The sequence below is a fragment of the Eptatretus burgeri genome, chromosome 8 (assembly GCF_056783735.1).
Source record: "Eptatretus burgeri isolate ZD-2024b chromosome 8, Ebu_testis_v1, whole genome shotgun sequence".
Classification (NCBI taxonomy): Eukaryota; Metazoa; Chordata; class Myxini; order Myxiniformes; family Myxinidae; genus Eptatretus; species Eptatretus burgeri.
Genome location: NC_140968.1, coordinates 103,545,796 through 103,558,236, shown reverse-complemented (window position 1 = coordinate 103,558,236; position 12,441 = coordinate 103,545,796). Strand labels below are relative to the sequence as shown.

At 48.6% G+C, this 12,441-nt stretch overlaps 1 protein-coding gene across 5 annotated transcripts in view; it reads left to right on the top strand.

The window, feature by feature from the left end:
* The window catches only part of LOC147022461 (rho GTPase-activating protein 44-like), a 62,239-nt gene extending 58,913 nt beyond the window's left edge, over nucleotides 1-3,326 (top strand). For 4 of the 5 annotated variants that reach the window (XM_085893368.1, XM_085893366.1, XM_085893370.1 and 1 more), the window contains 3 exons: nucleotides 807-1,070; nucleotides 1,653-1,910; nucleotides 3,170-3,326. In XM_085893368.1, coding sequence (XP_085749494.1) covers nucleotides 807-1,070; nucleotides 1,653-1,910; nucleotides 3,170-3,311 — 664 coding nt within the window. In that variant the 3' untranslated portion in view covers nucleotides 3,312-3,326. The remainder of the gene's footprint in view (nucleotides 1-806; nucleotides 1,071-1,652; nucleotides 1,911-3,169) is intronic. The other variant, XM_085893371.1, reaches the window with a different exon arrangement.
* The last annotated feature ends 9,115 nt before the right edge of the window (nucleotides 3,327-12,441 follow it).

The following is a 12,441-nucleotide window of genomic DNA, read 5'->3' as shown; positions in this document are numbered from 1 at the left end:
GATGGAAACTCCTCTGCACCTGATGTTCACTCTACCTGTGATTGCTTTCACAAAAGGGTGTTGTATTTCATGTACAGGGTTTTTACCCAATCTTTACTGCAGCTATCCTACCCATCCTCTCCACCTTGGTGCACTGAGTGTTGTAACGCAGTAGCAATCAATTAGCTTGCTGTCGGAATATGGAAGTTGAGCCTCTGACAGTAATATTAAGTTGCTTCCCAAAGGCAAAAAAAATCTTGAGCAAAGTAGAAAAAATACAAAAAGTGAATCTCAAGGCTGAGATTGCCAACCTGTCTCCTTCCCCCAAAGAACTGGTGGTACCTTGTGGAGTGTTCGGCGTAAGCTTCCCCCCCCACCCCCCATCAACATAAAAGGTTTAGGGGGTTGTAGTTGTAGTTGTAGTTGGAGTATTATGTCTCGAGTGAGATGTGTGGGCACCAATTGTGGGGGCACCAGGCACAAGGAACCCTTCCTGGGCTGTCAATTTGACAAACTATTGCTTAACCAAGCTGTTGTGTGTTGCAGAAGTGTGATGTCAATTCCAACAAGCCTTTTAATTAATGGCTGTATTTAAATGGCTTCTAATTGCAATGAATGTCATGCTCGTGTTTGTGAGTGACTGTAAGTTTTTCTGTATCTTCAAACACCTCCATCTTTTTGTATGCATTGTAATGGTATGGTACTGTATTGCACTTTTCTCTGTCATTCCGAAACCCTCCCACTCCCCATCCTTCATCTTAAACCAATTTTTAATACATCCCTTTCCTTGTTTATTCTTTTATTCAAATGGAACTTCACTTCTACAGCATGGGTGTGCGCGTAATGGACACTGACTGGGTGGCCCGTCGGGGGACCTTAGGCCCACCTCGTCGAACATCGTCTTCATCTTCAGCGTTTGTTCCCTCGCCTGGTGCTGGTGGAAGCTCCTCCCCGGATGTTTCGCTGGAATCGCCTCTCACACCAGGCCTTACGCCACCTCCACCGACCGGCCCCAACACTCCAATCACGCCGTTGCTCAGCAGTGGCGGCACATCGTCTGTTGCTCGCCCACTCACCGAAGAACCTCAAAGGTGAACCACATTGGTGTACGTGCTGCAGCCATTGTGGTGGGTCTTGAGTCATGCATGTAAATGGTGCTCAGTAGCTTTTTGCATCTAGATCAAGACCAATTGGTTCCTTTGATGTTGTCACTCTGGTTATGCTTCGTTGTGTAGGGTGTTGCAGCAAATTATATGAATGTTAAAGTTTAAATTCGAGCATCTCTTACAAAATTGGTCGAATCGATTTAAGCATGCAGTTTGTGAGGGGTTTGAGGAGAGATAGAGTTGTGAAAGTGTAAGATGAGATGTGTTGGGAGTGGGATGTTTTGGAGGAGTGGAAAGTGTGTGATGTATGAGATGAGTCGGGAGTGTGGGATATGATCTTTTCTCTAATCTCCAGAAACTATTCAGGTATTTTGAAATTCAGCACCATCAGTCCTTTTAATCTTTTGTTTTTTTCCCCTGAAAATGTTTTTTAATCTTTCTCTCTTGACCTCGCACACGTCTATCGCTACAAAGCTTTTTAAAATGCTAATCTTGACATGTTCACTTGTTAGCTCGTTGCTATTATATCACTTTCCTATCCACTACCCCACCGTGCCACGCAAACAGCACTCCATGGCCATACTGTCATCGCCGCTCACCATTCCCTGCTCCACCAGCATATGGCTCTCTTACCTATGACATCAACTCCAACCCAAGGCCGAGCTCCATCGCCCTTCCGTCCACTGGTGGGGGGACACTCGGCAAGCGAGCAGTCGGGGGACCTCAGATCCCTGGTCACACACTGCCCACCTCTCTTCATGGGTTACGATCCACAACTTTGACCCAGCTGCAATATGCATGCCCACGGGATGGGCAGCAGTATAGGTAATGTTAGGGTCTATCGAAGATCACACGGCCCATCGTCTCATTCCTGCATTGCATGCGCTTCTCTTTCTGGTCAACATACTGGATGTCCAATCACGGAACATTGCCATTTACTAACGCTGTTGGCACCATGCCGGTGTTTTAAAGGAGATCACATAACTCTCATGAGGAAAGGCATGCGTTAAGTAGTAGGTATGAGAACTTCTCCTTCCTTGTTCTGCTCTTTATGCATGTTTCATCTGCTGCATGTGCATTGTTGCCTTGTACTCATCCAAGTACAATGGCACAATTCCACCCCCAGCCGACCCCCGACCTACAGTGACGCATGCAACCCACAGCATAATCGAAATCTGTTTTCTCCTTTAATGTATCTCAGTCAAATGATTGCATGTTACTCTATCACATGATTATCAACAGTGCTCTGATTGTTTGCTCCTTGTCACATTGCCTTGTCGTGGAGGGTTTGCCTTTCTCTTCGATCTGTCGACATCGTCGTGTGATGAGGATATTTCCATGCCCCTCATTTTCACCTCCTCAATTGTGTGCTTTCATGGTGGTTTGCGTAAACGTTCTTAATTCTTAATCTTGTGCTGACAAGGGTGGCTCGAACGAAAATGTTTTACCTTGAATGCCACAGGTTGTTTTCACTACAGGTCATCTTAAGTGACTCTCCAATGGGATACGGTTTTGTCGATGAACGTGTTTGGTGACCGGTTTATCTGCAGGAGAAAGCGAGCTTTTTCAACAGTTAAATGATTGGCAAAAGGTTTTCTCTCGTCAAAACTCAAGTGCACTTGTTACGGTGTTCCATGAGACCGTACCCCGGTGTCTTGTGATTGGAAATGTGTTGAAACCTCTCGTCACATTTCATCACCCCTCGGCAACACTCCAGTGGGTAGAAATATTGACCACAAGGGATTATCCAAACATAATGCAGACATTGGGGAGGGTGTGAGCAGAGGAAGAGGGTTGAGTCAAACATTCGGCCATGTAAGGTGCACATAATTTTTAGATGGCCTCTAAAGAGAAATGATTGTGCATTTGTTGAAAAATTAAAATAAAAAAGACTATTTTATCATCCCTCTGGTTTTTATTAAAATTCTTCCCATGTATGACTGTTAATGGCATTAATTTTGTCTTTGCATTATCTAGTTAATTGTTTTGATGGGGGATTAGATTAATTTGCATTCAACTTGAATGAGAAGGTGGGAAAACTTCTTTCATTGGACACAAACATTTCACCCTTTTCCCACCCACAGTACACAGAGACCCCTTAGCAAGGAAGTGACCGTAGCGCGAAGCAACACCATGCCTTCGTCTGCCAACGTTCCAGATCTTCCGGTCTATACTGGTCCCAGCCCTGGTATAGGCCACAAGAGTAAGTATCATTGTCTCACTTAAGGATATATTTGTAACCACAGTACCAGCAATTACTAGATGACCAATTCTAGGCCTAACCCTTTTGCCATACTGGAGATGTAAGAGGTAGGTATTGTTATGAAGAAGTGGGGAGAGGGGCAGGGTGGGTCCTTAGCTAGAATGTAGTTAGAATAGTATGGACCGTATGTTCAAGTACGTAAGATTTACCTTTGTATTGGGTATTTGTCAGAGGTGATTTGTGTGGTAAAACTTGTACCGAGGAGGTGATGATTACAAATCATAGAGCAGAATTGGGTAAGGTTGCATTGTGTAAAACCTCCTGTGCAGGACAGGCAAGGTGGAGGACTTGGGCACAAAGACACACAGAAGGCGCATCTCGCTTATAAAGGAATCGTCATGGACTGTTTGGCTAGAAGACAATAGGCCATGGCGTGATAGTAAATTGTGGATCCTGGAAAGGGTTGAAACATTTTTAAAACAAGCCACTCCACAGGGCAGGATGTCCTGAAATATCCGCCGACACCAGAAGGTGGCCAATTCATGGCCAGAGGGTGCTCCCAGAAACACATGCCCCAAATAAATCCTGGAGTTCAATTGTGTGGACAAGCCTGGGTGCAAATGAAGCCATTTTTGGCTCCAGAGTCTGGTGGGGCAGGGCGACTCCTCAGGGTGGCGTCTGCGTGCCAATTACAACACTCGGAAATGCCGACAGGCCCTTTGATCCATTTTCTAGCCCCTTCACCCAGGCTCTATAGCGATGGTGGCAGAGAGCCAAGAGCAGATCTGAATCACTCACTAAGCCCGAGTAGAGTGCCAGTCACTGAGCGAGAGCAACACGCAACACTGACCGAGCCAAAATAGCAGCACGAGTCACCAAGCCCGATCCAAGCAAGCATTTACCAAGGAGTTGTCGGGTCATCAGCGCTTGGCTTCCACTGCGTTCCGCAGCCAATACTCATTCCATTAACATGTACAGATTCTCTCGCACACCACGTTAAGTTATCCTGTCTCATCACTGCAGATGCAAATCACTAAAAGAGCAATTACAAATACACATTCCTGCACTCCTCTTCTGTCTCACATTTGTACCCCATTTGCACCTCCCACTCATGCACCATAGACACCCCCAGTTTTCTTGACTCCTCCCCACTCCTGAGCGACTGGGAAGCGTAGGTCTGTCGGCCACACCAGGTATTAAACAAGCTCGTAAACCCCTCAACTGCGTCTCCTCTTTCTTGCTCTAATTTCTTTGGATGTATGTCGGATGGCACCTGTAATGGTCACGTCAGATAATAATGTGTAAGTTCTTTATGTTGGTTTAGCTCCACCTTGTTTTGATTTTGTACATCATTGCATTTCTTTTGCCACACCCCATAAACCCGTGCTTTCCCTGCTGTGCATTTTATTGAATAAAACCCTTGTGATTATTGCTGCACATACATTTCCATGCCCTTACAAATATATTGCTTATGCTATAAATGTACCCAATCCATTTCTTCTTTTCCTTCATTGGTCCAGCATGGTCCATACGTTAGTTTAGTCTGGAAGTTCTACCCCATTAATTTGCTCTTGTTAGCCAGCACACACTCGCTATCACTCGGCAGTAATCCAGGTGTGCACTGAGGGCATGAGACCCCAATTGGTTTGGCCGTCCACAGGAAAGGTATCACATGAGGTAGTGTAACCCTGCCAGGATTGGCAGTGCCAATCGGCATTCATGGTTGCTTACCAACCCACTAGTGCTCCGAGTTATCTGTGTCTGACGGCCTCAGGACCAGGCGTTGGAGAGGGATCTGAGTGCTTCCCCTCGTGGCAAGCCTCGAACCCTGAGTCTGTGTGTGTGTGTGTGTGTGTGTGTGTGTGTGTGTGTGTGTGTGTGTGTGTGTGTGTGTGTGTATGTGTGTATGTGTGTATGTAGATGTGTATGTATGTATGTATGTATGTATGTATGTATATATGTATATATATATATATATATATATATATATATATATATATATATATATATATATATATATATATATATATATATATATATATATATATATATATATATATATATATATCCTGGTGTTGGTGCAGTGGTTCGGGCAGCAGCTTGGGATCCAAAAGGTCCTGAGTTCAAGCCCCGTTGGGCCACTGAATTAATACACCAGGGGGTTGACTGAGCCTGTCATCCTTCCGAGGTCGGCGAACTGAGTACCAGTGTACTGGGCCGGTGTATACCCTGGTTAAAATAGGTGTACCATATCCCTATGTTGTAAGAGGCGACCAGGGTTGCGTCAGGAAGGGCATCCGGCGTAAAACATGTGCCAAATCACTATGCGGATCATACGGATGATCCGCTGTGGCGACCTCTAACGGGAGCAGCCGAAAGAAGACGAAGAAGAAGAAGAAGAAGAAGAAGAAGAAGATATATATATATATATATATATATATATATATATATATATATATATATATATATATATATATATAGATATATATATATATATATATATATATATATATATATATATATATATATATATATATATATATATATATATATATATATATATATATATATATATATATATATATATATATATATATATATATATATATATATATATATATATATATATATTGGTACGGATCTGGAAACCATAAGCATTCAACATACAGATGTCCCAAAAGTCAGTTATGTCGTTAAGTATGTGTGTAGTCAGATCCCTTTCCTTTTGTCGAGTGGGAGAATCAAAGCCGTGCATTGCGATTTCTTTTTGTTAGGTTATTAAATCTTTACATCCAACGAACAACCAACAACCATTTCATTCCCCATCACGATCCACTACCCACCCGCTGTCTACAAGCACTCTGACTTGCCAAGGCAGGGTCTTGCGGCCGTTCCTTGCCGCTTCCACCAACGTTCCTTCCACGCACGTTGTAACTCTTGCACGATGGCCTGTGCAGCATTGATACTGTTACTCGTCAAGTATGAACCCACATGGAACACTGGCTGGGGTTTCCTGGCAGGGGCCGTTGCAGCGTTGATACTGTTACTTGTCAAGTGTGGGCCCATGTGGAGGAGTGGCTGGGGTTTCCCGGTAGGGGCCAAGGCCCCGCCCCGGAAAGGTAGGCCGTAGGACCTGTCCAATCAGAGGCGGACTGCGAGGTGTGTCCACCAAGGCCCCTTCCCGCTGAGGGAGATCGATAAATTCCCAAGCACTCTCTGAGGTAGGTGGTGTTTTTGAGGTTTTGGAGGGTCTTTTTGGGGTCTTGGAGAGTCTTTTAAAAGTAATTTTAAAGAGTTTTTGGTGGGCGTCGAGGCGGTGAACGTGTCTCTGCTGGCCCTTTATGAGGAAGGGGAGAGCGACCCCGACCCCCCTCCGTTGACCCCGGACATTCGCAACCCGAGCTCCACCACGAACCTCGAGTCCCACACGTGCGACTGGGGACCAAACCAGTGCCCATTGTGAGGTGCCGCATCGCGGAGCATGCCCTTCCTCCGACGGTCAGGTACACCACCGAACTCTGGCCCCCAGCTTGTCTCTCTCCATGGCTGTGGGGGTCCATTAAAGACTCTGGGTTTCTTTTCATTTGTGTGTGTGTCTGCGTGTGGGCCCCTCTTTAAGTAGAACTGAATAAGTGTTTTTGGATCATTGTAAATACTTCTTGCATATTCGCGTTGTCTTGCTTTCTGTCTCCATTTACTGGAAATAAAACTTGTTAGAAATGTTCCCAGTTCGTTTCTGTCGCTTCTTGAATTGGTCCAGCATGGTTCGGATCTGAGTTTAGGCAGGGTTTTATCCCTGATAATTATCCGTTCATTCCAGCCGGCACGGCTTTGGCAGTTTCCACTCGGCTACACCCGAACGTGAGTTGGTAGTCGGTAGTTGGAACTCTACTGCAGTCAGTAGAGTGACCCGGTTCGAGCAAGATGTGCCGAGGGCATGGTTTTCCCGGTAAACAAAATCGCGTAGTTAATTAGGTAAATTGGTTATAGACAAATAGACCCTACGCTACGCGGTTGAGATATTGGCGACCAGGGTCGGTTAAACGACCTGCCAGCTCGCGGAGTTATCCGAGCGACGGCCTACAATTCCGTGGAGTTTGGTGGGAGATGACGCAAGCTTTCCCCACCGAGTGGTCATTCTCGCCACCTACCCCCAGCCCACAACAACATATATATATATATATATATATATATATATATATATATATATATATATATATATATATATATATATATATATATATATATTGTTGTGGTTACCAAATTCGCAAACCACCATTCAGGTCCCTTAGGTGAGATATCTCCGTAAGTACATGTGTAGTTAGGCCCAAACCCGTTGTCTAGTGGGAATAAATGTTATTCATGCGTGCTGCGACTCTTCAGGATAGCCGTTTTTCTTTTACTATCTTTATTTTGGACCAACCGCCATTGTTACCACCACCAACCACAACATCAACCACCCACCGCGGCGCCGCTTCACGTCACACCTCGCAACCGTCGCATCGCCACCGTTCTTGCGCCGCTTGTGGGTACCGGTGTTGGACTCGTGCAGGGCGCGCGCCGAACAGCGTGTACAAAACCACGGATTTTCCACTTCAAAAACGGATCAAAAACGACACACGCCCACTTTTGTTCCGTCCAATCGGTGAGCGAGGGGCGATTTGGCCCCGCCTCCAGGGCGTTGGAGGGCGATCGCTATATGCAAATTTATGGATCAAAAAGCATTCACGCCCACTTTTTCTCGGGCCAATGGGGAGCGAGGTGAAAGGTCGAAGGCAGGGGGTCAAAGATGAGAGAGCGAAGCCACGGGGCTTATATAAGCGACCACGTTCGTCAGTAGAGCAGAGTTAAGACTTCGCAGTCGGTGGAGTTGGGAAGAAGAAGCAAGAAGGAGTTGGTCGTCGTCGTGTGCGTTGGAGTCGGAGCGAAGGGGACGGTGCTGTGGAGAGGCGGCGAGGGCAGACGAGGGGGTGCTCGCGTCGTGCAGGGAGCTGCACACCAGGGAGGCCGACGGCGCGACCTGGCTGAGGTGGAGACGCTCGTCGCGGGACTCGAGGCAGAGTAGAAATCCTCTATACCCCGAGCATCAGCAACCCCCTCCTGTTTCCCCCCGCGCTGAGATAGTGCGACCAAGGGGGCCCCTTTTCCCACCCCCAACCAGACACTGTCCGCGAGGCCCGCGGAGTTGAGGCACCATCGCCGCTCCGCGTCATCACCAGACGGGTAGGCCCGACCCGGTCTCGGCCTCAGGCCCGCCTCATCTTTGAGGGTATTCTTTTTCTTGGTTTTGGGTATGTGTTGTCGGCGCCGTCTGTGAAGTAAAATTGTATAAGTGTTGCCGTGTGCTCGCGTAATCGGTATTAGATCTGCATTGTCGCATTTGCTTTTTGTGTAAAATTGCATTGTGTTTCTTTTCTTTTCTATGTGCTTTTGGTGGAATTGTATATGTGCGCTTTCCGTTCATCGCGAATAAATGTGCTTTGTGTTGAACTGTTTCCCGCTTCGCTTCGTCATTTCTTTCATTGAATCCTCATCTTGCTTCACGTAAAGGGTTGGTAGTGGGCTGAATACGCCCGATAATTAATCGAACCGTCGAGGCCGACGATAACACCGCTCGGTTATCCCGATAGTACGGAACGGGTCGCTTAAGTGGCCCGTGTCCGAAGTCGACCTGCGGCGAGGTGCGATCGCCCGGTCTACCCTCCGTGTGGGTACTTAGGTAGGTCGAATTTGGCGAGCAACCCTATCCCACGCGGGGGCTGATTGGCTCGATCGCGGTGAGACCGAAAGGTCCACCCGTGACTGGTTGCCGGCGTTAGTCCGAGAGGGTCATGACTGGATTGTCCGTCCGGTGGGCGACGGGCCGCGATTCGAGTTACGTGGCCGTCCGCACGCCGGCGGGCGCGAATCTGTAACAATATATATATATATATATATATATATATATATATATATATATATATATATATATATATATATATATATATATATATATATATATATATATATATATAGTGTTGTGGTTGACAAAATTCGCAAACCACCATTCAGGTCCCTTAGGTGAGATATCTCTGTAAGTATATGTGTAGTTAGGCCCAAACCCGTTGTTTAGAGGGAATAAATGTCATTCATTCGGGCTGCGACCCCTCTAGATAGCCGTTTTTCTTTTACTATCTTTATTTTGGACCAGCCGCCATTACTACCATTACTACCACCACCAACCACGTCTCAACAGCCATCACACAACCACCAACCGCAACGCCGCTTCACAACAACAGCCACGACCTTTACCGTCACAACTCGCCCTCGCAACCATCGCATCACCGTCATTCCCGCGCCGCTTGTGGGCACCGATACTGGACTCGTGCAGGGCGCGCACCGAGCAGCGGGTGCAGAGACACCAGCCTTTCCGAAGAAATCGGATCAAAAACGACTCACGCCCACTTCTGTTCCGTCCTATCAGCGAGCATGGGGCGATTTGGCCCCGCCTCCAGGTGCGTCGGAATAATATCGCTATATGCAGATTCATGGATCAAAAAGCATTCACGCCCACTTTTCCTCTGTCCAATGGGGAGCCAGCCAGAGGTAAAGGGTCGAAGGTGAAGGAGCGAGGCCCCGGGGGCTATAAATGGCCGCGTTCGCTCGCCGCAGTTCGGAGTTGAGTTGGGAAGAGCCAGTCAAGAGAGGAGTCGGAGAAGGCAGTTGGACGGAGCTGTGGAGAGTTGGAGAGGTGGCGGCGGCGAAGGCAGTCGAGGGGGTGCTCGTGTCAGAGTCGGGGAGTTGCGGAGAGGAGAGGCCGGCAACGCGACTGAGGTCGTGGTGGAGACGCTCGTCGCGGGACCCAAGCCCGGGAGATATCCTCCTTCCCCCGAGCATCAACAACCCCCTCCTGTTTCCCCCCGCGCTGAGATAGTGCGAGAAGGGGGCCCCGTTCCCACCCCATTCCAGACACTGTCCGCGAGGCCCGCGGAGTCGGGGCGCCACCGCCATTTTGCGGCTCATCAGACGGGTAGGCCCGACGCAGTCTCGGCCCCAGGCCCGTCTGCCCCCATCATCCTTGAGGGTGGTCCTTTTCTTTTGCTTTGAGTATATGTGTTGTCGGCGCCGTCTGTGAAGTAAAACTGTATAAGTGTTGCCGTGTGCTCGGTAGTCGGTGGTATATCTGCATTGTGTTTTGCTTTTACATTTGCTTTTTGTGTATTATTGTGTGTTTCTTCTTCTTTTACATTTGCTTTTGGTGTAATTGTATATGTGTGCTTTCCGTTCATCGCGAAATAAATGTGCTTTATGTTGAACTGTTTTCCCGTTTCGCTTCGTCTTTTCCTTTATTGAATCTCCATCTTACTTCACGTAAAGGGTTGGTCGTGGGCTAAAACGCCCGATAATTAATCGAACCGTCCAGGTTGACGATAACACCGCTCGGTTATCCCGATAGTACGGAACGGGTCGCTTAAAGTGGCCCGTGTCCGAAGTCGACCTGCGGCGAGGTGCGATCGCCCGGTCTACCCTCCGTGTGGGTACTTCGGTCGGTAGAATTTGGCGAGCAACCCTATCCAACGCGGGGGGCCGATTGGCACGATCGTGGTGAGGCCGAAAGGCCCACCCGTGACTAGTTCCCGGCGTTAGTCCGAGAGGGTCATGACGGGATTGTCCGTCCGGTGGGCGACGTGCCGCGATTCGAGTTACGTGGCCGTTCGCACGCCGGCGGGCGCGAATCCGCAACACTGGTGTCAGGTCGTGCGATATAAACTCATCGCCCTCCTCGCGGCACTGGTATCGGAGAACGGGAAAACGGGCTCTCCTGTCTCCAGCTAAATTCACGGGAATCGGTCCAGGGGTGAGAGAAGCGACCCCCGATTCCCTCCAAATTACGAGCGATTTAAATTAACCTTTTACGAGAAATAAGATGGCGTCTCAAGGCGAGCGGGAGACGGGGGTATTAGAAATGTATATGTGTAGTAATGTAGGATCCATGGTCCAGGATGAAAACCCCGAGCAGGAAATGTTGGTTGTGCAGGAACACGAACTCGTCCAACTGAACCCAGAGCCCGAAATAGGTGCGGCGGCGGCCGCGGTGTATGACACCTCCCCTCCCCCTCTCCACCAAAACCCCCCGATCCTTGCCGAAACGGCTCACCCAAGCGCACCCGACATGGCCCAGCTATGCGCCATGCTGGCGGCAATGACAGCGAGGATGGATACAAACACAAATGAAATGAAAAACGAAATAAAAAGCATGAACAAGCAAATGAACGAAATGGAAACAAACATGAAGGAAGAAATGAAAGAGCTGCGGGGTGAGACGCAGAACATGGGCCGAAGCCTGCAGGCGGGCATGAAGGCAGTGACCAGGGAGCTTAAAATGGTGACTCCACGTGTGGGAGCGAACGAGCTGGGAGGGAGTGCAACGGCTGTCGGGCCCGCGGTGGAGGCGGGTAAGGAGAAAATAATTCGGGAGACAAGAGACGAGGTGAAAGTAATTGGGAGGGAGAGAAAAGAACAATTAAGATGGAAAGCAAGGATGAGGTACGCGGAGATCGTGAAAGAGCAAGGAGTGAAAAACAGGGAAGGACGGGAGCGACTTAAGGAGAAAGCAAGGTTGACCTACATAAAGATAAGGGAAAGATGCCAAAAAGAAGCAGAGACCAATAGACACGAGGAGACGACAGAAAGAATAAAATGTATAGAGACACGGGAGATAGAGGGTGAATTGGACGGGGTTAGAGACGAACACACACACACAGAGGTAGTGGAGGACGATGAGGTTGAGCTGGCGGACCGTGCAGGGACCCGGTGCGAGCAGCGGGATAGCCTCCTCCAGGAAAGAGGGGAGGGAGTATGCCCCCTTGAGGCGAGTCACGACCAGGTGGGTTTGGTCGTGCTTTGCGAGGTTGAGGGGACGGGTGCTGTGGACAGGTGCACGGAGAGCTTGGGGGGTATAGAGGCCCCGGAGACCCTTGTGGGGACACGAATCCCCAGTGTGGTTGTCCCGGTGTGTGTGGTGTCGAGGTGCGTGTTCGCAAGTGTGGCGAAATGCGTGCTGCAACGCACGCATAGCGCGGGTGCAAGGGCGTGTGTGAGAGCGACTGGGTGGGTGACAAAGACCCTGCGTGTGAGTGGTGTGGTGGTAAGTGTGCAGAAGGGCGTGCTTCC